This window comes from Monodon monoceros, unplaced genomic scaffold (genome assembly GCF_005190385.1).
Source record: "Monodon monoceros isolate NGI ecotype Baffin Bay Population unplaced genomic scaffold, NGI_Narwhal_1 Super_Scaffold_21, whole genome shotgun sequence".
Classification (NCBI taxonomy): Eukaryota; Metazoa; Chordata; class Mammalia; order Artiodactyla; family Monodontidae; genus Monodon; species Monodon monoceros.
The window spans coordinates 114,826,892-114,852,569 of record NW_021703778.1 but is presented as its reverse complement, the minus strand read 5'-3'; the positions used below and the strand labels follow the sequence as shown (position 1 = coordinate 114,852,569).

Below are 25,678 nucleotides of genomic sequence, written 5' to 3'. Positions count from 1 at the left end.
AAATAAATAAAATTAAAATAACAAAAAACAAAAAAAACCTCTAATGACTTGCCATAAATAAAAGCCAAAGGACTTAAAATTGCCTGTAAGGCCCTGTACAAGCTGGGCCTATTATCTCTCTTAACTACTGTACTTTTCTCTCTGCTTACTCTGTTCCAGGCACATCTCCTTGGCTCCAGCCAATGGCTCAGTTCATTGTTTCAAAGCATTATCTGGATGTGATGGAAGAGGCAGCTTAAGTTGGAAAGAGGCAGCTTAAGTTGGAAAGACAATCAGAGATCAAATCACACAAACCACATTAATGGCCCATCAGTTTATTCATGATATTGCCTATATCGCACAAGGCCCTATCCTAGGTATTTGAAGTACAGCAATGGGATTAAAAAAGAAATCACTCTCATGGAGCTTGAATTCTAGTGGGAAGTATACAATGAATCAAAGTACAATATAGCTACATAATGCTGTGCTATGAAAGCAAATAAGGCAAGGAAAGGGGACAGCGAGGGGAAGTGTTATAAATTTAAATAGGGTACTGAAATGGCAATGGGAAGTAGAGTTGTAGACATCTGAACATCATGCCAAGTGAGAAAAGAATAGTGTAAGAAATTTTCAGATACTTGAGGTTTATTTTTGCCAAGGTGCAATGTTCCCTACTGATTTCTTAGAGAAAGAAAGTCCAACCATGTAAATAGGCTACAGGTTTTCTGGGCTAAGTGCTTTTACAGCAGTATCTCAAGGGAAACTAGTTAAGACTTTCATTCAATGATTTCAAAAAAGATTTTTAAAAAATTCATGTTAAGAAATTAAACCCCAAAACATTTTAGTGACTTGTTATTCTGAGGGCATTGGCCCACATTACTATGCCATGTAATCATTTCTTTGTTAACTCATTAGTTTACAAACGCATTCAATTGCTACTTTAGTGGGTTTTGCTTGGCCCAAATTACTAGAGTATTCATGTGTATAGTTAACAGAGGTCTAGACAGTGCATAGACAAGCCCTAGCCTGGATACAGCTCATTGAAGATCATACTATTTTCTAATTTCTGTGGCCACACCAACCTTGGAATCTCAGAGCAAATGAAGTGTTTCCTAAGCAGCCCCTTAAATGTCTCTAATTAACAGAGCTCCAAACTAATTTCAGTCCTTAGTCACTAGCTGTATCCCTATTCAGCTTCTAAATTTCCCATAAAAATAATTTCTAACAGGACCCCTGTATGTCTTTTTCTCCTAAGAAAGTTTCATTACTTTTAAATTCTAACATTCCTTGTATCTTCGCAAGGAACCAATTACACGATTCTCTGAACATAAATTCCTTAAAATATCATTTCCGTTGGCTGGTGGGAAGCAGCAGCACAGCACAGGGAGATCGGCTCGGTGCTTTGCGATGACCTAGAGGGGTGGGACAGAGAGGATGGGAGGGAGGCTCAAGAGGGAGAGGATATGGGGACATGTGTATGCATATGGCTGATTTGCTTTGTTGTGCAACAGAAACTAACAGTATTGTGAAGCAATTATACTCCAATAAAGATTTTTAAAAAAAACCGGATCATTTCCAAAGATAAAGCAAAACTCAATTTTAAAAATGAAACTTTCCAATTTATAAATGCATACCACTAAAGTCAGTAAAATTCAAGTTATTAGAATTTTTTCTATATACTTCATCAGCAGAGCTTAACTAAAATAACTGAAAATTGTTCTGCATATTCCGAAGATCTTTTCCTTTTTTTCTCCTCATGCATTATAAGCCCAAAATAGTCTTTTGTATAAGCATCATGACAACTGTTGAAATTTTCTGGATAAAAATGAACAAAACTTAATTTGTACAAGATCTTAACACATACAATTATTTTAGATTCATCAAATAAGGACTTTTTAAAAAAAGAACCAGGTTTTACAGTCATCCCTTTTAAGTGTTTAACAACCTTTTCCCCATAATTGCACACAGGAAAATAAAATTTGTTACTGCATGCTGGAAAGTATTAAAATTCCTGGGTGAAGTGACCCTTGATATAAACAACTGGCCCAGGGATGCAGGTAGCTAGCTCTGCAGCCTGAGAACTTCTACTCCTTTACTATTTAATAATTGCTCCAAGAAAGGATTTTTTAAAAAGATTTCTTTTAACATGTTCACTTACATTTGTACAATGCTGAAAATGTATGTTGACATTTTTACTCTTACCGTTTACTTGTCAAGGGAAGGCATAATGAATATTCAAAGTCAAGCCTAAAGCTGTAGTCACAACGTTAAATTATGAACTCAAAAAAGGCCGTTTGCAATTTAAGTGCTCTCTTGTACAAAGCATCAAAAAGTTAAATACAAGTACTAGTCTTAAGCAGTCACACAAGTCTAAGCCACATTTATTTGCACATGTATAGTAATGGGCAACAGATACTCCAAATTCATACAAATTTATAAAACAACAAAGGTAATAATCATTTGGTACCACTTGCGTGTTATCTTGCTTACAGATTCAAGTGTAGATGAACTTCCTTCATTTTGTAAACTTTCATACAATACTTACTAAAACAAAAATTCTTGAAAACACATTGGCATGTTTCAGTTACGGCCAACACAAAAGTTAAGACAAGACCACAAACTCAAAATCCAAGCTTAGAATATACTTTTCTACCTCTCTCCCCTAGAAAGTGACTTTTTTTCTTTAATAGATGTATATGCTATATCACACAAGTAACCAAGGAGACAAAAAATGATGCTCCCATAATCGTAAAGAAAACTCCAACCAAATCATACTGTTTTAAGTTATCTACCAAATATATGGTTTAAGTATGAGAAATGGGGAAATGCTTAGATTAAAATAACAAGGGAAATTAGAAAAAAATGGTAAGTGATTTTAAGGAGAACAAACTATGTTCCCAACAAATCTGCAAAGATCTGACTTTGACAACTCAAAATAATTGTCTAAGGCAAATAAATGTGAGGAAACCTTCAAAAACATTCTAATCACGTTCAATATCTAGTGATAAAAGCTGAAAATGATATCAAGAGAATACTTATTATACAAGCGTCAACAAGGACATCCCAAAACTAATGAAAGAAATGCACATTTATTTCTACAAAAGCAATGTATGATACAGAAGGGAACAGACTTAAAGATTTACCTATTAAAATATACAGATTCTTACTGAAGAGTATAGGATATTTAAAAAAGATGACAAGGGATGTTAATTTTTTTATTATTATTGTTTTTACATATTTTGGAACCTCACATAATTTTGATAAATAACTCTTACAAAATTATGCAAAAGTACAAGAATGTCTGGTAAACAAACAGTCTGTATTTTCCAAAAAAATTTTTACAACATGCAATTCTTAAGGCAGCATTCTCCTTACAAGGAAAGGTAATCCTTTTACTCATCAAGAAATCTTCTGCTGCAAAGAATAGGCTAAGAAAGCCTGGCTTCTTCCATTAACGCCTTTTGTCTTTCCTGTCTGATTTTCGGTCTCTTTCACTTCTTGAAGATCTTTTGCCTGATCGACTACTCTCTGATATAGACCTCTTTCTGTCAGACCGGGAATTCTTATCCTTTGATCCTTTTGTATCTCTACTACTACCTCCTTTTGAAGATTTGTGACTTCTTTCTAGTCCTGAAGCATCCCTTCGCTTCCGATCCACGCTCCTTCTGTGCTTTCTATCTCTGTTATGTCCCCGTCCCCTACTCCGACTTCTACTCTCACTACTACTAGTAGTGCTGCTGCTACTGTCTCTACTGCTGCTGCCACTTGTACTGGAGCTGCTACTGGAACTACTTCGACTACTGCTACTGCCACTGCTGGAACTGCTTCCACTGCTGCTACTGGTTGAACTGCTACTAGAACTACTACTGCTACTGCTTCGACTTCTACTCTTGCTGGTTTTATTTCTAGCTCGACCTCTACTTCTGCTCCTCGTTTTGGTTTTGCTCTTGCTCTCTGAAGGTACTGTCAAGACTGGTTCTACTATCACCTCAGTGAGTTTTACAGATTCTACAGGAAACTCCTTCCTCTCAGGTGGTAAATGCCCTTGCTCCTGAATAACCTGAGGTGGTGGCTGTGAAACAGCTAATGGCAAAGTCTCAGGCTGAGAGAGAGGCTGGGGCTGGAGTACTGGTTGGGGGTGGGAGTGGGAGTGGGAGTGGGAGTGGGAATGAGAGTGGGAGTGGGAGTGGGAGTGGGGCTGGGGCTGGGGCTGGGGCTGGGGCTGGAGCTGGGGCTGGGGCTGGGGCTGGGGCTGAGGCTGAGGCTGAGGCTGAGGCTGAGGCTGAGGCTGAGGCTGAAGCTGAGGCAGGGATTGAGGCTGAGCCACAGGCTCAGGCTGGGGCTCAGATTCTTTTTCTTCCTTTTCCTCAGGCTCATTTTCGATTTCTAGAGCACTAGCATTCTCTTTTGCAGGAGAAAGAGATTTACATTCTTTATCTGGCTCAACTTCAAATTCCATCTCTGGCTCCAATTCCTTGCTAGTTTCATTTTCTGAAGGTTCTATGCTTTCAACTTGGTTGATTTCCATTACCTCCTGCTCAGCAATTACATTTTTGACACTCTCGACCATCTCCAGCACATCCATAACTTCTTCAGGCTGACTATCCTGCTGCTTCTCACTTTCCCTTACCTCAGTTTCCTCCTCCAGCTTAACTTCCATTTCCTGCTTCTGTTCCTCCTCCTCCTGTTCTTTCTCTGCATCACTATGAACTACACCTATTTCCTTTTCCTCTTCCTCTCCTGCTTCCTCTATTTCTACATCATTGTGCTGATTACCTGTCTCCTCCAACTCTTCCTCTCGCTGAGCCACCTTACCCTCTTCTTGTTCCGACTTCTGTTCTTCATTACGCACCACTTGATGCTCTTTTTCCTTCATTGATTGTCTTCTAGGCCTAGCCTCCATTTTATTTATTTGTTCTGCAAATTCGATACGTCTACCTTCAAATAAAGCTAAAGGATAAAAATTTACACGTGTAAAATATACTATGATTTAGAAAATGCAAAATCACAATTTGACACCTGGTCACAAATTGTTATCGAGCTTATCTAAATGTCTTTTTTGTAAAGAGACGACAAAAGACTGATTACAGCATGTAATTACAAACTGATATAAGATGACAAAAGCAAAGATCCACTGGAAACCTATACACTAAGAAATTAGCAAAACCACACCACATTATCTAACTGATGGAAAAACAGGATAATCTTTTGCTATTTTACTTCATACTAAATGAAGAAAATAAAGCTTCTTTCAAACAATCAGTTTTATGGTATCATATCATGCATTAATTTTTTTGATCCCAAGGAGACACAAATCATCTAATCACCATCTTAGTAGTGTCTACCCTTCCATGTGTGCTTCCTCTATGGACTACATCAATGTTGACTTTTTCTTGATTCATCAGCATTTTTATCTGGCTACTAAGAGTATCAAGCAAAAGAGAAAGCTCACTCAAATGCTTAAGAAATAAACATGCATTAAGCACCATCACCTAATATCCAAGTTTCCAGTTAATATCTATCATGAAACAAATGCTCCTGTACTCCAAACACATCAGCATCTTAGAATATCTTTCTAAAAAGTTAACTATTGAATCACAGATGTCACAGGAAACAAACATGTATGTATTTGTGTGTTACCTTACCCATTAAGGAAATTTCAAGGGACCTCTTCATTTATACTTACCATTCATTTTTCTCTGTGACTCTTCTATTAGTTTTTGGGTAGCTGGACACATTCTTCCAGGAATATAGAACAAATGGGGCTTTGTTTTAGTTCTTATATATTTAATTATCTTGGCATTATGCTCATTCCATTCTTCTTGCTAAAGAAAAGGTAAAAAGGTCAGCGCTTTTGTCAACATGAAGGATTACCAATCTTAGAATTTCAAAATATACTCACCAGCTGCGCAAGCTCAACCTTCTGTTCCAAAAGCCGCAGTTCTGTCTGTTTAGCACGCCTCTCTTCAAACAGTTCTCTCCTCTCATTTTCAACCTGCTTTCTTTCTTCTTCTGCCTGCACTTCAAGTTTCTGTTCAATTTCCTGGCGTCTCTTTTGCTAAAGATAAACAATAATCTTTGAAAGCTTATTATACATCCTGATTATGTGAAATATCACAATTTTACTGTTGTCTGCAAACATGTTTCACATCTGCAATTCAGGACACCAGCTAATTCAAACTTGGCGTTTGAGGTGGACTGCAATTTCCCTTCCAGGAAATGGAGACTGAAGCCTTTTCATGTATAAATCTAAAGTTTAAAGCCATTAGCTATAATATCAGTAAGTGTTTTATTCCAACATAATTTATGAAAGAACCTTACCTAAAAGTTAATCTGAAAAAGAAGAGTACTGTCTTTATAGGTTATCTTCAGTTATTCTTTCCAAAGCAAAGAATTTGAGACAAGTGATGTCCTAGTGACCAAAGTAACTAACAAACTAGTCAACTGTTTTTAAAAATCTACGAAAAAAAAAATCTACATTCTTCAAACGTTGATGCTTTAAGTTTTTATATTTTCTAATAAAGTTAACATATGAAAGATGAAATAAAATAACTGAATTGTTATCTTTCACTATAGTTCTCCCGAGAAGCAACAAGTTTGTGTTCAACTCCAAGGACACAATTTTGTAGCTTTAGTAAAATAAAAACTTCCAGGAAAATGACACAGTTAAATAAACTCTGGAGGGCAGGGAATATAATTTATGCTGTTGCTTCTGGAGTGCCTCTGAGTGTGTAAGTCTTAGAAATTATAATTATTTAATAAATTACGATGATTAGTAAGTTCAACTTCCTGTTTGAAAGAAAGCACTCTAAGGCCTAAAGAAATGAACAGACATGTCCAAGACCACAAAATGAGATTGTTATAGAGCTGAAACCAGAATCCAGGTTCTCCTGAATCAGACCAGGCTCTTTGAACCACAAAGCAAAGTTCACTAAGTTACTTTAACAGCACCTCAAAAAGAACCAGTCAACAGTATAACAACTTGAGAAAGTTTTAAACGTTTCTGCTTGGCTTCATTTTAGGCTAGCAATTAAATCTTTTTCTTCTCTTTTTTTTTTTCCTTAGGAAATATTAGTAACGCGCTTTATGAAGTTTACAGTTAAATCTTGAGAACTTTTCAGTGTTTAAGAAATATGCCATCAACTACTTTGATAGCTTAAATAAAGGAAGCAAAGGAAAAATTGCATAAATACCCTTTCGGTAGCAACAGTGGATTCTTGTTTAAATTTCTGAAGGGTGCCCATCAACAAGCCAAATATTCGTCGGTTCCTAAAGAACAGAAAAAAAATCCAATTTCAAAAGGTTCCACTTCATTTAAGCCTGCCATTTCCTAAAAGAAGCATAGCATAGACACTTGAACAATTCCTTAAATTTTCTTAAAATTGCATTATTTGACAAGAGTTGTTTTCCTCCAGAAAGATACTTAAGATACCTTTGCTTTCCCTTTTCATCCATATTTTGATCCTGGATAAGGTCTCTCCGTGTGCGCTCTTTGGAGGTAGCTACAACTGAAGACTGCAAAGCTGGCTACAGGAGAAAAGAAATTTCAGTTATTTAACTAGCATACAGTGGCACTCCTTTAAATGTACTAAGGTGAAAATACTATATTCACCCTCTATGAAGTTCTTTTAATCTCAATTACCTTCTTAACATCATCGTCCTCTGGGTCGCTTTCTTGGCGTGATTCTCTCCGAGTCCGACGCTCCCCGCCCAGCCTGACAAAGGAAAATGAATTTAAAAGGACCAATTCAAACTCTGATCTCCTATACCTCTCAAGCTGGTTAAGTTTTTGTAGTACAAGTCAGAAAAGTAACCCAAATTATTTTCTCAATATTATTCTTCTCATGACCTTTACTTTGGTAAAGTTTCTGTTATTGTTAGTGAAGAATTGAGTTTTGAGGGATACTGGCTGTCTCAGTTCAAATACCAAGGAAACAGACTCAGGGTAAGTGCTATACTACTCAATTCTAATACAACTTAATTCAACAATATTTATTAAATTTTTATATTTGTATGCTACCTCAGAAAATGGAACATACAACTATGCCTTCAGAAACTTGTCCTCTAACATACCTACTGACTGCCCCTTCAAGGTCTCTCTGTTTGGCTGGGGGTCCTCCTCCAATATCTGAGAATCCACGCCTGCAAAAAAAAAAGGCCAACATAAAGTAAAGCACTTGGAATTTGAGAAAAATGGTATTTCCATTTAAGGAAGATAATTTAGTTGCAATTAAAAAAAAGACTTCCAGTTAAAGTAACCTTAAATTGGCATTTACTTCAAGATGCTTTTGTAGCATTTCTTTTAAAACTATGAGAATAAGTTAAGTGTGCACATAACTGGTATAGTTACTATATTCTTCAATGTCTAGTTTTGAATGCAAATGAAATTCCAGGATAACTCTACAGAAAGCTACAGCTGATCACAGCTTCAAACAAACCAAACATTTCTAACATTGGCTCGACCAAGAAATTTGTTTAAACCGTTTCGTTAATTTAGTGTAGTAAGTACCAATGAATTAAAATCCTAATGAAATCTTACCTCAGCAATAAACTACCACGTCCTCTACCTCCACCAGGACCAGAAAGGGCCAGCAATCTGGCTTGGATGGGCCTACAAGATATTTACAAATCAGTACAAAAATCGTTTCTAATAGCACCAAATACTTTAACGGGTGCGGTTCATCATCAAAAGAAATTAACCAGAAAAGTTCGAAGATGATGGTTTCAAAACCCACGTGTTTGAAACAGGACACTAAGCACTTTGTTAACTTCCTGATTTTTCCAAGACCAGTATCACATAAATTATATTTACCTCGATGCCACTACACATTAACAAGCTTGAATCAGGTCCGGATTTCGCCAACCCAAAGGAAGTTGCACGTGGGCAAGAGCCGGGGGGCGAGGCGGCCGGACCGCGTCCCGGGAGCGTCTCCGGGCCAGCCCCGAATCGGGTGGCCCCGGGAGAAGGAAGGCTTTGTGCTGCAGTTCCGGGCCTGCAGGGCCGAGGGCGGGAATCGGCAGTCTGGGCCTTCCCGCAGGACGGGAAGCCATCCTGGCGCACCCAGGCCCCGCTCTCCTTCCTCACGCACCTGAGCTCCAGGACTTACGGTTGAACCTTGGAAATTCCCACCTCACCGAGGACGGGGTTCCACGGCTGCCCCGGTAACAGGCCTCGATGTTCGAGTCCTCTCAGGACTGTCCGCCCTCCCCGCCCCAACTCACCCCGGCTTCGTGGCTGCCTCTCGGAGCCGGCATTTCCCATCCGCCCCTCACCTCACGTCATTCGGATCCCGCCCGGTGAGCTTGCGAATATTCTCATCCACATTCTTTAAGCTCTCTTTGGCCTTTTCTAGCTGCTCCTGCAAAGTTCTCACTGCGACCGCCATCTTCTCCCTGCAGCAGGCTCCGAGACTGCTCTCCAGGCCACGCCTGCTTGTGTCGCGCCGCGAGACGCGAGAAGACTGACTGCTGGACTCAGCCAATGGAGATAGGAGTTGTATTTCGGCCTCAACCACTCAGCAACCGGAAGGGGGAGAAGCTGCCAGCCTTTGTGACTCTGGGCCAATGAAAAGTCCGCCAGACGGTCGCTTCCCTCCCCGATTAGCTGCGGGTGGCTGGGCTCCGCTTCTAGCGCAGAGTCGGGGCGGATTTGAGAGTCTCTGGGTTCTCCAAGACGTGAGTTTGCTGGCCGGCTCTTGTGGCGGGGAGAGTGGAGTTTTCCAGCCCTTTTAACCTGTATATGACGGCCTCTTATAGTTTTACCATCTGTTCCCCTCAGAGTAGGGTGCAGGCGAGTCTTTTTTTCCCTTTTTCCCGGGTAAATGATTTGATTAGGACAGGGTGCGGCCGTTCTGTTGGTGCGCATGCCCAGAGAGGCAGTGGGAGGGGCGCAGGCTTCTCTTGACTAGGTTAAGCTCAAATGAGCAGAGGGAAGCGAAAAGTGAAGGAAGAGGAAAAGTCATTCATCATAATAGCAAACAATTGCTTTGTGTTATACTCTGTGAAACATTTCACGTGCCTTATCCCCCACAAACCAAAAGCGTGAATAAACTGCCTGTTATTACTGATAAGGAAATACCGTAACTGTCCCCAGGTCACGCCGGCCCAGAATCATCATACGGTCGATCAGACTATGTGCAAGGCTTTACTACAATTAAAAAAGCGACAGTGAGACAGAAGAGACGTGCATTAGCCTCTACACTGGTCTAGAGCTGGTTGGTTTAAAATAGGGTCTGGGGGAGCAGCGCTACTGTTAGCTGTGTGTGTGTCGTCCACCTTCTGGTTCTGCTCTACCCGCACTGCCAAAGTGAGAACCGGCTTTGTTCCAGAAATGTATTTGTAAATTGTAGATCAGTAAGCATTTTCCCACAGAAACAATATTATCAATAATCCTTGTGTTCTCATCATCCATCTGCAGCCAGGCATCCTTGCACCAAGCATTAGCAGGCCAACTGTATTTAATCCGAGTTACCATTTTAATTCATCCAACAATCCTTAAAAGCTCTTACTGTGTTAAGCTAGACTCTGGAAAAAAGCCTAGAACAAGATAACTGTGGTTCCTGCTGCCATGTAGTCTGTAGGCTCCTCAGGGAGCAAAGATCATTCATGTACTTATTCATTCAACAAATATTTATGGAACGCCTACTTTTTGCCAGGCACTATTCTAGGCCCTTGGATAGTCAGTGTACAGTAAAGATATCTGCCCACAAGGAGCTTGGCGGCAGGAAGAGTGAGGAGACAGACGATAAGCGTAAGTAAATTACATAGCATGGTAGAAATGGGTTAAGTGCTATACAAAAAAGAAAAAGTAAAACTGGATAAGAAGGATGAGTGTTGATAAATAATTATATGACTCTGGGACTTCCCTGGTGGTCCAGCGGTTAAGACTCCGTGCTTCCACTGCAGGGGGCTCTGGTTCGACCCCTGGTCTGGGAACTAAAATCCTGCATGCAGTGTGGTGTGGGAAAAAAAAAAAAAATTACATGATTCTGATTGTGAGCATACTTTGTCTCATTGATCCTTATTACAATCCTGTGTAGTAGGCAGTACATGAAACCTGAGAATGTGGTAATGGTACCACGAAGTGTAACAATGTTTCCATGGGAGATGCTTCTAGAGTTAGCCAAAAACGTAGGATCTATTCTTACTTCCGTAGACTCTATTACTAAGATCCTGGGAAATTTAAGATAGTCTAATTTATGGGGGATAATCAGTAGGATGCCATGTTCAACATTTAGTAATGCTCAATAAATATTAGTTTCCCCTTTAGTCTCCAGAATATGCAAAGAACACCATGTTACTGTGGTTTGAGAAATTGACCTTGGTAAGTGGCCAGTGTTTTGCTTAATCTTTGACCTTGATGGTGGTGATGAGGGAGAATGCAGTTGGGACATAAAGGACCTGATTTCACATATGGGAAATTTTAGTGCTGGAAAAAAAGATTAAGATTGCAAAATACTCTTCAAAATTAGTGTTTCTTTTCAAAGGGTTAGGTGAAACTTACATGCTTGATTTTATGAGGTGATGGAAAAAACGGATCCAAACGTTAGAAGGGGATATGAAAGGGTATGAAGAGTTGAGAGGTTATTGTTAACAATTTGAGAAGACTCGACATATTACTTCGGGGGAAGCAATGAATTAATTGGGGAAAAAATCTGCTTCGTAAATTACTAAGAAAAGATCTAATCATAGGCTAAGCATCACGTTTAAGACAAAGTTTGCCAAATTTAAGACGTGCATATGATCTAACATATGTATTCGCATGTCTGTAGGGGTTAAGTCCCACATCCACCATAGATTCTTATATGAACTCCGTCCCAAAGTGACGTCGCATTTCTGATGTCTTTAATTTGTATTTTCTGATTCAAATTACCTTGTGCTTTGCTTACTCCATCCTTCTTGTCCCTTGTACCCTACTCCCAGTAAACCTCCTGGTGGCCAAAACGACTCTAAATCTTTTTGTACACCCAGGCTTAATCCAAAATGGATTGGGATAATCTCTCAATATACCTAAAGTATATAGCCTGAAAAATGACGATTTATTCACTTAAAAATTGTATTTATTTAGGCTGCACCAGGTCTTAGTTTCTGCATGCGGGATCTTTAGTTCCGGCATCCAGACTTAGCTGCGGCATGCATGCGGGGATCTAGTTCCCCGACTAGGGATGGTACCCCGGACCCCTCCATTGGGAGCGCGGAGTCTTACCCACTGGACTACTAGGGTAGTCCCAATATTCGCTTTTTTTTTTTTTACAGCTTTTCATATTAAGCAACATATGGCAGAAGTGGAAGCTTTTGATGAAGCTAATAGAAATTCTTGTCAGTTCTAACATATCTAATTAACACAGAGATGGCAGCGGGAGGTCCCGTCTTATTTTACCACCTCCCCCGCCCGCCGCCTTCCATGTTGTAGGGGGAAGAAACCTTCCTCCTCTCGGCGTCAGCGGTTCACCCCGCGGAAGGAACTCTATGACCATAGAGCTGGCGAATGCCGGGGTAGAGGAGACCGGAAGTTGTTTTTTCGCCTCCCCCGCCCAAGGGCCGGATGGGGTCTCCGGGAGCTGGGTTTGGTTCCCGCTGCTGTCAGACCCTATCGTTTTGCCCAAGGACTTAGTGGTCCGGGGGTGGGCGCGCCGCGGCCCCCTCACTCCAGTATCAGCCTTCGGGAAGCTGAGTGAATTCCTCGGTCTCCTAGCAACGAGGGACGGGCTGCGGACTGAGCGAGCGGCGGCGGTTCAGCCCAAGCTGCCCAGGCGCTAGCCGGAACCCCGAGCCCGGCCCAAACGGGAGCCTAAACCCGGAGCTTGGAAGGATAAGCAGGAAATGGCGGACGAGGCGTTGTTTTTGCTTCTGCATAACGAGATGGTGTCTGGAGTGTACAAGTCCGCGGAGCAGGGGGAGGTGGTGAGTGCTGCCACACGCCCTTGAGGTCCTTTTGCGGTGACACTCGTTTCCACTGTTTTCTTTTACCCCCGTCCCATCACCACTCATCGCCTCCCGAAGTGTAGGCAGATTGGTGCACCTTCAGGTATCCTAAGCCTTAGAACCTGTCAGCTGTCTTCAGTCTTTCATCCTTGTCTCTTTCGTATCTTTTACTATTTGATACCTTTTTGTCCAGTCCCATATCTGTGTGTGGCACGCCACAGATTTTTTTGTTTTGTCCCTTCCATGTGTTGTCCCTACCATGGTTTGCGTCAGAGTTAACTGCTGATTTTGGCACCCTTACTTAATTCGGCTGTCACTTCCAGCACTTCCCAGTCGTCCACTGGACAGACCTCTCCCAGCCTGAGAATCCTGTCCCTCCCTCCCCATCCCTAACCCTCAGTAACACTCCAGGCAACTCGAAGAAAGAGGGCTAATGAGATAATTTAAAAAAATATTTAGTGTCCATTATATGTCAGAGCTAGTTGCTAGGGATATAGTAATGAGCCAAACAATGGCTCCATCCTCCTGGAGGTTACTTCTAATGTGTGGTAGTCTTCATTCGCTAATTGATTCATTCAGAAAATATATTAAGCGTGTATGTGTATTGTGGGCCTGACATTATTAGATGAATAAGATAAAGTCCCTGCCTAACAGTCGTTGAGGAATAAGGGTTCAATGAATAATTAACGTATTGGGTGGTAATTAGATATGGAATCATGGAGTTGTAGGATTTTATAAATGAAATATTACAAAGTCATGCTCAAGTCAGAAGCTCTAGTTTCTATAATGCTATTGATAAAGAGGGGTGGAAAGTGAGGGCAGGAAAAGCATCCTAGGCAAAGGTAAAGTCATAGAGATATGAAAAAGTGCAGTGCATTTAAATATGCTTGAGTATTTCACTGTGACTAGATTGAATAGGTGGAGAGTGAGAAGTTTTGAAAGCTGAAGCTAGAAAGAGGTCTGTATGATTAAAACACATGGACCTTCTCAGTGGAGGATTTTTAAGGAGGAGAATTACATGCTCCATTTGCATTTCAGAAAGATAAACCATTATTTGGGCTGGAGAGGGAAGGTCCTTGTAGTGAGAAGACCCATTATTGGAGGAGTCCAGGCAGGAGATAATGAAGATCTGGATAACGAGAAGAGGAGAGAAAGTTTGAGAGATAGGAGGTAGAATCTCTAGAACTTGATTAGGTATAGGAATGAGAGTTGAAAAATTATCCCCAGGTTTTTAGCTTGAGCCACTGGGTTGGATGGAGAGGGAATAAAGAAGAAAGAGGTGATGATAATGAATTATTTTGAACAGGTTGAATTTATGGCACCTGTAGGACATCGAGGAAGAGGTACTGTCAGTTTGTAAACTATAAGAAGGATACTGGCTGTTTTGGGTACTATAACAAGAATGCCACAGACTGAGTGGCTTATAAACAACAGAAATTTATTTCTCACAGTTGTGAAGGCTGAGAAGTCCAAGATCAAGGCACCAGCAGATTCAGTGTCTGGTGGAAGCCTCCTCCTGGTTCATTTATGGATGTGTTTTGGCTGTGTGTTCACATGGTGGAAGGGGCTAGCTAGCTCTCTGGGGTCTCTTTTATAATAAGGGCACTAATGCTATCCTTAAGGGCTCCATCCTCATGACAGAATCACCTCCCAAGGGCCCTACCTCCTAATACTATCTGGGAGTTAGGATTTCAGCACGCTAATTTTAGGGAGATATTAGTAGGAAGACATCAGGAAGAGTATTGGAAATGAAGCAAATTCTATTCCTTTTTTTTTTTCCAGCTGCGCCTTGCTGCATGTGAGATTTAAATTCCCCGACCAGGGATTGAACCACTGGACCACCAGGGAACTCCCCCAAATTCTATTCTCATTCAGATCCATCTGTAATAGAGATTTTTTCCAAGTTACAAACTTTTGACTTTATCATCATCCATAAGCAATAGTTAATGTTTTGCATCTGTGCTAAGTGCTGAGTAGCAGACATTTGCTGTTTGTGCAAAGTCAGCTTTCCTTATACCCTTTTCCCAAAAGAATAATTAGCAACACACCTTTTTTTTTTTTTCTTTGCGGTACGCGGGCCTCTCCACTGTTGTGGCCTCTCCCGTTGCGGAGCACAGGCTCTGGACGCCTAGGCTCAGCGGCCATGGCTCACGGGCCTAGCAGCTCCGTGGCACGTGGGATCTTCCCGGACTGGGGCACGGACCCGTGTCCCCTGCATCGGCAGGCGGACTCTCAACCACTGCGCCACCAGGGAAGCCCCAACACACCTTTTTTATCACAAAACCTCTGCTCCCCACCCCACCATGTGTGCAATCAATTCTCTTCATTCTACTCTTTCTACTTTCTTTTCCTGTTCCAACTCTTGCCCAGGAAAACTTTTTTTAAAAATCCCTCTCTTTTTTCCCCCAATGGATTAGCTAAAATAAAACAGCTGTTCTAATCATGACTGATAATTCTGAGACATGTGCTAGTCCTATAAGAGAAAGGAAATCCATAAGTTTTAAATCATTTAAACTAAAAACAACTTTCTTTTCCTATTGCAATCTGTATATGGTGGGGAAAAAATTTTAAGTCCATATAAGCAAAAGGGATTTTTTAAAAGTTATATGGTAGTCCACAGGGCAAGACGGGAATAAAGACAGACCTACTAGAGAATGGACTTGAGTTTACCGGGAGGGGGAAAGGTAAGCTGGGACAAAGTGGGAGAGTGGCATGGACATATATACACTACCAAATGTAAGACAGATAGCTAGTGGGAAGCAGCCACATAGCACAGGGAGATCAGCTCGGTGCTTTGTGACCACCTAGAGGAGTGGGATAGGGAGGGTGGGAGGGAGGGAGATGCAAGAGGGAAGAGATATGGGGATACAAGCATAACTGATTGACTTTGTTATAAAGCAGAAACTAACACACCATTGTAAAGGAATTATACTCCAGTAAAGATGTTAAAAAAAAACAAGTTATGCGGTAGTCTTGATGAGTAGAATCCATATTGGAGTCTAGGTGTATGAGAGTTTGTTAGTGTCTCTACTTCGAGTGTGCTTCAAATTTTTCATAGTAAAAAAATGTAAAAAAGACATAATCCTATCATCCAGAAATGGTTTTTATATATCTTTTTAGACATAAAGTCATAAGTGTAAGTGAAATAAAGGAAAAATCCCAATGTTCTCACCTTCCCAATCAATGATTTTCAAACTGTGCTTGAAGAGGAATTAAGTCTAAAAACTGAATTGGACATTTACCAATTTATGGAGAATAGTGTTTTTTTTAAGGTTAATGGATAAAATATTCTTAAGTTTTTCTTAAAAATTTGGTACTTTACTAGTGAGCACTCACAGATGCCAAAGTGAATGAACAAGTGCAGCATCAGAAGGTTTTTCCTGGGGCTTAATTCAAAAGCTCATGTGATCAATAGCTAAGATTTGAGAATGTCTGCATATAAGCATATTTCCTGCTTATCAGTATGTTCCTGGGTTGTTCCACAAAGAGCATCATGACTTACAGGTACTCATTCTACCTAAGCAAGTTTGGGAACGGGTGTGGAAATTAACAGAATGGTGCTGAGTGGTCCAGTAGAGAAACAACATGATTTGGGTTTTATAAAGTCTATACCAGAAATACAGAAGATAATCAAAGGAAGAAAAAAAACTAGAGATAAGATCATTTGGAAGGCTCTAACTGAAGACCAGGAGAGAAATGAATGCTAAGAGCTACTTAAGCAGTCAGGAGAGAGAAGATGGATTTTGAAAAGCATGTAGATAATAGGCTCCACAGGACTGCAGTGTGTGTGGAGGGCTGGGAGCAAGGAGGTGAAGAAAATGGAAGTTTTCTGGTTGTGGTAACTAGATAGATGGTGGTGCCATTGATGAAGTTAAAGAATTTTGGAGGCAGAGCAAGCTGAGAATGTTAAGATAATATCATTTGAATACACCTAATTTGAGGGGCCTGTGGGACCTCTGGATGGCTGTGTCCCCTAAAGTCTGTACTAGAAATACAGGTTAATAGTCAGCCCCATTAGTAGCATACATGGTTCCTTAGAATAGAGTTCAGCAAATAATGAGGCCTATGGTGGTAGCGGGAGGCAAAGGCTTCAGAATACATAAAAATTCTTTCCCTTTTGGAGCTGTATTCTAGGAGAGGGTGGGGATGAAGGGACATGAGCAATACAAAATTAGTAAAATGTACATTAGGTTAAATGGTGAAAGAAGTTCCTTGGAGACAAGCAGGGAAATGAGATAGAGCATCAGAATCACTTTAGGAGGGGTTCTTAAAACACAGCTCGCTGACGCACACCTACAGTTTCTGATTCACTAAATTGGGGGTGGGATTACAGAATTTGCAGTTTTGACAAGTTCCCATGTGATGCTGATGTTGCTAGTCTTGGGACACAATTTGAGAATTACAAGGATAGAAAGTTTCTGAAGTGGAATGATACTGTATTTTAAAACGTTGAAATGAGCCTCATTGAGATGGTGACATGTGAGTGAAGACTTAAAGTGAGTGAGTTGGTCATGTGAATGTCTGGAGGAAGAGCTGCCTATGCAAGAGCGCTGAGATTGGAGCCTGCCTGGCATGATTGAGAACAGCAAGGAGATCAGTGGAGCTGGATGGAGTGAGTGAAGAAGAGTAGAAGGTTGAGGCCAGAGAGGCACAGGAGTCTGGATTGTATAGGGCTTTGTAGTTCATCCAGAGAATTTTGAGTCTTCGACTTAGGCGTGGTATTTAAAGCCTTAAGAGTGGATGAGATTGTCAAAGGAAGAGTGAAGCAATTGCATGATTCCAGGCATAGGAAGGTGGGGTCATCAACTAAGACATACTGAGAAATGGAAAGCTTGGATGACTCTAACAGACATTTTGAAGCAAGGGACGATAGAACTTAGTGAAGGCACAAAGGGAATGACTGACAGAAAAGTCAAAAGCGATACCATGACCTCAGTTTTATAACTGAGGAGAGAAGAGGAGTTGAAAATGGAAAAAGCCAGGGAAGGTGAGAAGAGTAATTGGGAAGGGGCTTTGGCATTTCTGAAAAGTAATAACAGTTTCCTGTTTATCCTATTGCCTTATGAAAATGATTAGTACTAAGAAAATTCAAGTATGAGTTGTAATTCACTTTTTCTTACAATGTTTCAGTGAAAAAAGTATAAATATTTACATTCTAGCATTCTAAATTTATTCAAAACTGTTTTTAAATAGGAAAATGGACGCTGTATAACTAAGCTGGAAAACATGGGGTTTCGAGTGGGACAAGGATTGATAGAAAGGTGAGCAGTATGGATTTGAAAATTTTCTTCCAGGTAGGTTATGAACAAAGATGATCCATTTCAAAAGACTGAATAAAACTTGAGACAATTTAATTTTAATTCCCAAACTTTATTTATTCTCTGTTCTTTAATTCACAGATTGAAATTTCTTTTTAGGTCTGATGCTATTTTAACTCAGTTATCCAACTTTCATGTTTTAATATTTGAAGAAAATATGTATCTTCTATGTTTTAGACTTTTTTCCTGAAAACTTTGGTATGCTGAAACAACCATCTAAAATCTTACTGCCTTTCCTACTTAAGATCTAATATGTTCTTTAACCTAAATGGAATTTTGTTTAAATGCATACCTTAGAGTCTCTGTTTATGCATGTAATAATCTTTCAATTTATAGATCAATTTTTTTTAGTATTCCTTTCTCACTATCTGAAATAGTTGAACTCTGATTATATTTTATATAACAATACCATGATTATGCTCAGCTTTTTCTTAATGTGCTAATTGTACCTAAAATTGCTGCGTACTGTTAGACTAATACACCTTTAGACTAATTTTAGCCCCCAAATTATATAACAGAATGTGAATCCATTGAGATGGGATCTACTTTACTTGGTGCTTATCACTTTATGACTGTCAGTAAATGTTCAGTGCTGTTGTGGCATTTGAAAATTAGTTAATAATCTGCCCCTCCTGCTTTCTTTGGAGGAAAAGGACTGTATTACTTCTAGTTGATCTTTTTAGGTTTACAAAAGATACTGCAAGGTTCAAGGATGAGTTAGATATCATGAAGTTCATCTGTAAAGATTTTTGGACTACAGTATTCAAGAAACAAATCGACAATCTAAGGACAAATCATCAGGTATTTAGATAAATTAAGGCCTATTTTTTAAGTCCTTTAACTTAATATAAATGTATTTTAGTGATTTACTTATTATGTAAAGCTTAATTTCTCGTCAACTTTGGAATGCTTCTCTTACATGGTATTAATACATCATTACTTTTTTTCTCTAATGGGGTATAGTGAATAAAGACCAAGAGACAATTATCAGTAGTTATAGCTGTCCCTTTCCCTCAATTAAATTTTAAGTTTTAAAAAGTATCAGATATCAGAATGATAAAGGTTTTATTATTTCATTATTATTACTTATAATATGCAGAACCAGAAATATATCACATTTTTCTGAAGGCTAATTTAGAGAGCATATTTAACTCTTAAATAACTCTTGCCTGTTTAGTTGCTGTCATATTTCTTATTCTTAAAATATTTTGTTAAAATAAAAATAGGTTGCATGGAAAATCATGCATAAAATAGATTTTATAAAACTCAAGGAAATACTTGGAGTATATTTGGCATTTTAATAAGGTATAAAAATGAAAATAATGTATCTTGTAGCTACCAATAGAATTCATTTTTTCAGATAACAGTATCAACCTTAGCTTATAAGTACCTGAAATGCTAATAGGAAGAAGTGACTATGATTTTTGGCTTTCTAGGTATGAGTTAATAACATATAGCTGCTAATTTCACCCGGACATGTATTTCTGATTCTTTCGCACTAGACTGTGTTCTTTAAGGACAGGAACTGTCTTAGGTATCTTTGTATCTTCAGTATCTTAAAGCATTCAATAAATATTAGTGTTATAAAATGCTGAACTCTTCAGCTTGAACATTGCAAAACTTCTTCATATAAAGAAATTTTGACCAACAGAAAGGTGAGTTTTAATAACTTTAAATATTTCTTAAATTGTTTTGAAGGGAAGAGTACAGATTACATTGACTTTGGATGTTTTTCTATTTTTGGAACAGGGCATCTACGTACTTCAGGACAACAAATTTCGCCTGCTTACTCAAATGTCTGCAGGAAAACAGTATTTAGAACATGCATCAAAGGTATTTAATGGAATAGAAGATCGGGGTTTTTTTATTATGAAAAAAGTAGAACCATAGGGAAAAGTACAATGCCAATCACAACAGACTTTTGAATTCAAAATATGTTTTTAAATTGTTCCTTTTGTTTAAACACTTTCAATGAAACAGCAGGTGTTCATTATATTGAAACAACTAACATTAACCTGTAGCTAAGTAGGCTTATGATGACCAATTAAAGAAACACTATAGTTTAAATGCCATTAAAAATGTAGATTAATGGTAGATTCTCGAATACAGTATGGATACATCAGAAAAGATACTCAAGCTTAAAAAAACTGGTATTAGCTATGCAGAATTATTCACCTCAGAGTTCATATTTACAATCTCCATCAGTAAATTTAAAAAATGTTTTAAATATAATTAACATTTGTTTCTAAGAATACATGTTTTGTGTTAAGTATATCTGTGTTTCTGGGTTTCATGTATTTTTTTTCAGTCTCAGGTAGGAATCAATAAATAGACCAGATGTATTAAAGAAAAGCTGACAAGTTTTAATGTAATGGTTCCTTTGAAGTGGTTAAAATATCTTGGGCAAGCATAGCTCCAGTGGCGCAATCGGTTACTATGCGGTACTTATAAAATACCTTGGGCAGTATGTGTAAGCTGCTGTTTATCTGTAAAATCTGTCCATATCTAAATTATCTAACACAAAGGCAGTTTGGTGTAGTGGAAAGAGTATGCACTTGGGACCAAATAAATCTATATTTTAAGCTAACTCCACAACTTATAGGTTTGTGACATTGGGTAAGTTACATAACCCCTCTGGACCTTCCTTAGTATCCTTATTAATAAAATTGATTATAATAATACCTATATTATAAAGAATCTCTAGGTTCTCTCCCAGCTTACAATTTCATGACTCCATATCTGATTACTTATCAGTACCCATTTATTTATATTAATTATAAAATAATAATATTCTATATTATTCATAGATACATAGTAGTGTTGTTGAATATCATGCAAAATGTAGATAATAAAAAATTTCTTGGATTATTTGATTTTTGGTTCTCATTTTTGTCCTGGCTGTCTCTGCTGTGGCATAGTCCCATTTCCCTTCCTTGTTTCCATATGACAGGGTTTCTCAACATTCGCACTTTGATATTTTAAACTAGGTAAGTCTTTGTTTTGGCAGGCTATAAGTCTTGAACAAGTCAGGATTCTTGGTTGTAGAAAGCAGAAACCAATTTTGATTGAATGGAATAATAATTAGTTAGCTTACAGAACTGATGGGAAGGCTCAGAAAACAGGCAAGAACCATGGGAGCAGGAGTTCCCTCGTGGTCTAGTGGTTAGGATTCGGGGCTTTCACTGCTATGGCCCAGGTTCAATCCCTGGTCGGGAACTGTGATCCCTTAAGCCGAGCAACATGGTGTAGCCAAAATTAAAAAGAACCATGGGAGGTTAAAGCAGCCAGAAAGCCCAAATCACTCCACAAGGAGGGTCTATTTAGAACCCTTCAGGCAGCACTGAAGGTAGACACAAATCACCTCTGCTGCCTCTGGAACTAATTCTAACGGGTTTCCAGCTTGGTTTTGTCACAATCATGATTTTCAATGATTTGAAAAATTCTTCCACAACCCTTCCTTAAACAGCAATGACTTATTAATATCAAGGTTTAACTATCATTTATCAATAGCTTTACTATCTTAGTAAATCCTTAATATATTTTACAATTTTTTTTCTTTTTAGTACTTAGCATTTACATGTGGCTTAATCAGAGGTGGCTTATCAAACTTGGGGATAAAAAGTATTGTAACAGCTGAAGTATCTTCAATGCCTGCCTGTAAGTTGAATTCACATTTCTTACAAATGTTTTTAGCAATTATTTTTCAGGTCTGGTGTTTTTTGTTTGTTTCTTGTTTTTGTTACTTAGAGAACATTTAAAATGCTAAAACCATTTCATTTTACTTTTATCAAATTTTAACATTTAATGTAGTAACATGTAGCATACTTATATTCATAGTCAATGATTTTTTAATTCATAATAGTGATTTAAGAAAATGTGCTAAGGAAATCCAAATTTATAAGACAACTTAAGGAATGATTCTTAACTCTTAAAGGACAATTTTCTGCAGTATTCTTTTAAGATAGCAACTTTCCTTATAGTGTTGAAAATTTTTTTAAACAGTTTTCTAGAAAATATCTATTATATAAAGCTAAATAAAGCCAACTAGTCTTTTATTGCTAAACTCCTTTCCAAATATCTTTCCACCAGAGCTACCAACCAAGCATAAAATTGGCTTTGAGCATCACTGTATTTCCTTTCTATTCACAATAATTAGCAATGAAATACCTAAAATGTAGGAATCACAGAGAAACAAAAGCAGTCATTCACAAACCAGATAATCATCTGATAAAAACGAAATTGACTTTATCAAATATTGTGAAGAGTGTGAAAAGTTGTTTGATATAGCAAGTTTCTTGATTGAAACTACTTACTAAATGAAGCAGGAAACTGATGTTCAGGCCTGTTTTCCTTGTACCTAAAATCAAAGAATGATTTTTCATGTTTTTTTTTTTAGGTAAATTTCAAGTGATGATACAGAAGCTATAGAAACTACTGAAATGCAAGGCTTCAATAGTGTAAAGAGAGAAATTATTCCTGTATAAAGTATTTCAAGCAGCAATGATTTAATTACATTGTTGGACATTTGTATTGATATAAGCTATTTGCTAACTTATATAATGAAAGATGCACTCTTAAGCAGGAGTAAGGGTGTATTTTATCAATTTAACACAGACCTTAAAACAGGTAAAGAGATATTCTACTGTAACATACACTTTACTGAAACTATTCAGAATGAAAACCTAATTTCAAATAAGTAAACAACAATGCAGGACCCTTATTTAAACATTCTTATTTGCTTAGAGTGATATGTATTTAACCAGAGATGAAGAAATAAAACTCAGGGTTTGGTAAATTAGCATAAAGAAAGTATGTACCAATCAGAATCTTTTCGGTAAGAATGACCAAATTTTGGTTTTGTTTTATGAATTTGTTTTAGTTATTTAAAAAAAGCAAAGAGTACATTAAAATTTAAACTTAATTATTATTTTATTGCTTATAATTTATTTCTATTAAGAATCTTTATGCTTGTATAAGGATTTCATTATATACATTGTGTGTGTGTTGTGTATGATATATATATCATATTTAACTGCCTAAATTGCTTAAAAACTTTATTTCACTTTAATAGAATTCAGTTCTTGAGAGCTCCATTAATGTAATGAAGTGAAATATAGATCTAGATAAAGTGAGATATAGATGTGAATTCAGTGACTCCAGGGCCAAAGAATATTAGGTATTTGAGGAAGGCATTTTTATACTTCCTGTTATCAGTCTTGACTTTCAGTTTCTCTCTCCATGTGTGGAAGTGCTGGTGAAGATTCTAACATCTTTATCTTTTTTCCCCCTTATTTAATCTTCCCCAAGGGCATAGGGGTGGATTATTGGATTAGTCACACCAACATTCATGGGACCATATCTTCTCAGTGGGTTGGGGTCAGTGCTCATCTAGTGTATCTCTCACCTCCTCTCCCATCTGATGACCATGAAAGGGACAAGCATGGAGATGAAAGCTATCATACTGAGGATAGCAGGGTACACAGAAAGTACCTGAATTGTGCTTCTGAATTAACCAATCCTGGAATTGCTTCACCTCTGGACTTTTTGTTATGTGAGATAATAAATTACTTATATTGTTAAATCTACGTTTTGGTTGTGTATTTTGTTACTTGTAGCCAAAAAGAAGTCTCTCTTAGTAGAGATGAGGGGAAAGTTAGGTTATACAAAACACAGTATGGGAATACTGAATTTCCTTTTTTTCTGTAGGGGAAGGGGAAGACATGTAAAGGTTTTTACATTTAAAACAGTAAAACCATAAAGTGCTAAAGAAAATATGAGGTTAGTTTTATGATCCTGTAGTAGAGAAGGCCTTTTCAAGACATGCAGAAAATCATAAAGGAAAATAGTAGAAAAAATAACATATCTTCAACAAATGGTACTGGGAAAACTGAATATCCACATGCAAAAGAATAGAACTGGACCCTTACACCATACACAAAAATCAACTTAAAAGTGCATTTAAGACTTAAGACATGCAGAAAATCATAAAGGAAAACAGTAGAAAAAAATAACATGTCTTCAACAAATGGTACTGGGAAAACTGAATATACACATGCAAAAGAATGGAACTGGACCCTTACACCATACACAAAAATCAACTAAAAGTGCGTTTAAGACTTAAGACCTGAAACTTTAAAACTCCAAGAAGAAAATAGGAGAAAAGCCTTTATAATATTGGTCTTGGCAATGATTTCTTGGATTTGACACCAAAAGCACAGGCAACAAAAGCAAAAATAGACAAGTAGGACTATGTCAAACTAAAAAGCTGCATAGCAAAGCAAACAACAGAGTGTAAAGGTAGCCTATGGAATGGGGAAAATAGTTGCAAACCGTGTATCTGGTAAGGGGTTAATACCTAAAGTACACAAGGAACTAAAACTCTAGCAAAACCCCCAAATAACCCAATTAAAAAATGAACAAAGCACTGAAATAGACATTTCTCCGAAGAATACATACAGATGGCCAACAGGTATACGAAAAGATGCTCAGTATCATAACTAATGAGGGAAATGCAAATCAAAACCACCATTAGTTACCACACCACACCCATTAGGATAGCCATTAAAAAACACACAAAAAACCCCCCCAAAACCCAGAAAATAAGTGTTGACAAGGATGTGAAGAAACTGGAACCCTTGTGCATTCTCAGTGGGAATGTAAAATGATATAGCCACTAGGGAAAAGAGTATAAAGATTCCACAAAAAATTAAAACTAGAACTACCGTATGATCCAGCAATCCCACTTGAGAGTATACAAAAGAATTGAAATCAGGATCTTGAAGGGTTATTTGCACTCCCATGTCCACTGCAGCATTATTAACAATAGCCAAGAAGTGTAAGCAACCTAAATGTCCGTTGTATAAGGATTTGCACTATTTGGTTGTGCTCACTGATGGCACTTGATTTGTACTGGCATGCAAGGAAATACTGTGCAGCCAGTAAAAAGGATGAAATAGATCTACATGTATTCGCTTACATGGAATGATGTTAATTGGTATTAAAACAGTTTGTTACAGGACACTGCACATGCAATATATAAAATATACATTATGGGGACTTCCCTAGTGGTCCAGTGGTTAAGACTCTGTGCTCCCAATGCAGGGGGCACGGGTTCGATCCCAGATCAGGGCACTAAGGTCCCACATGCTGCAGTGAGGCCAAAATATATATATAAATATATAAAATATATAATATTTATATACATTATGAATATAAATACGATTGTGAGCATATCAAAAAGACTTGAAAGTTACAAGTAAATTGTGCATTAGATTATTTTAATGTAATCCCATAATAAAGATATTTTTATTTGGGTATCCTTTTGTACAACTTTATATCTTAATTATAGTCATCAACAGCCCTAAGTGAATAGTAAACTTGTGTTGAAGAGCAGATGTATGTTTCAAAAGTAAAAACTACACTGTACGAATGACAAACTATGAGGACAGCATTTATAA

At 38.1% G+C, this 25,678-nt stretch overlaps 2 protein-coding genes across 5 annotated transcripts; one reads left to right on the top strand and one right to left on the bottom strand.

Annotated features, from left to right (window-relative positions):
• Positions 1-3,425: 3,425 nt before the first annotated feature.
• Positions 3,426-9,431, bottom strand: PNN (pinin, desmosome associated protein). Its single transcript, XM_029238588.1, has 9 exons — positions 9,253-9,431; positions 8,519-8,590; positions 8,053-8,121; positions 7,622-7,694; positions 7,412-7,506; positions 7,173-7,248; positions 5,882-6,037; positions 5,666-5,804; positions 3,426-4,929 (listed from the first exon to the last, which is right to left on the bottom strand). The coding sequence occupies exons 1-9, from the start codon at positions 9,363-9,365 to the stop codon at positions 3,431-3,433; spliced, it is 2,292 nt and encodes a 763-aa protein (XP_029094421.1). The 5' UTR covers positions 9,366-9,431; the 3' UTR covers positions 3,426-3,430.
• Positions 9,432-9,621: 190 nt separating this feature from the next.
• TRAPPC6B (trafficking protein particle complex 6B) lies at positions 9,622-23,804 on the top strand. 4 transcript variants are annotated; one of them, XM_029239125.1, is made up of 6 exons: positions 9,622-9,654; positions 10,635-10,729; positions 18,097-18,164; positions 18,905-19,022; positions 19,971-20,054; positions 21,785-22,606. In XM_029239125.1, the coding sequence occupies exons 3-6, from the start codon at positions 18,130-18,132 to the stop codon at positions 21,977-21,979; spliced, it is 432 nt and encodes a 143-aa protein (XP_029094958.1). In that variant the 5' UTR covers positions 9,622-9,654; positions 10,635-10,729; positions 18,097-18,129; the 3' UTR covers positions 21,980-22,606. The 4 variants fall into 4 exon arrangements, with proteins under 4 accessions (XP_029094958.1, XP_029094959.1, XP_029094957.1 ...); XM_029239124.1 differs by lacking the exons at positions 9,622-9,654; positions 10,635-10,729 and adding exons at positions 12,527-12,882; positions 22,618-23,804 and having other exon boundaries at positions 21,785-21,878; XM_029239126.1 differs by lacking the exon at positions 9,622-9,654 and having other exon boundaries at positions 10,619-10,729.
• The last annotated feature ends 1,874 nt before the right edge of the window (positions 23,805-25,678 follow it).

What these genes read in the sequence shown, in the direction of transcription:
- PNN (XM_029238588.1), bottom strand. Translation starts at nt 9,365, where the DNA reads ATGGCGGTCGCAGTGAGAACTTTGCAGGAGCAGCTAGAAAAGGCCAAA. An exon ending in GATGAAAAGGGAAAGCAAAG is followed by an intron (nt 7,249 to 7,411) that starts GTATCTTAAGTA and finishes TCTGTTCTTTAG; the next exon opens with GAACCGACGAATATTTGGCT. An exon ending in CCACTGTTGCTACCGAAAGG is followed by an intron (nt 6,038 to 7,172) that starts GTATTTATGCAA and finishes GTTTATCTTTAG; the next exon opens with CAAAAGAGACGCCAGGAAAT.
- TRAPPC6B (XM_029239123.1), top strand. Translation starts at nt 12,802, where the DNA reads ATGGCGGACGAGGCGTTGTTTTTGCTTCTGCATAACGAGATGGTGTCT. An exon ending in CCGCGGAGCAGGGGGAGGTG is followed by an intron (nt 12,883 to 18,096) that starts GTGAGTGCTGCC and finishes GTTTTTAAATAG; the next exon opens with GAAAATGGACGCTGTATAAC. An exon ending in ATTTAGAACATGCATCAAAG is followed by an intron (nt 20,055 to 21,784) that starts GTATTTAATGGA and finishes TTTTCTTTTTAG; the next exon opens with TACTTAGCATTTACATGTGG.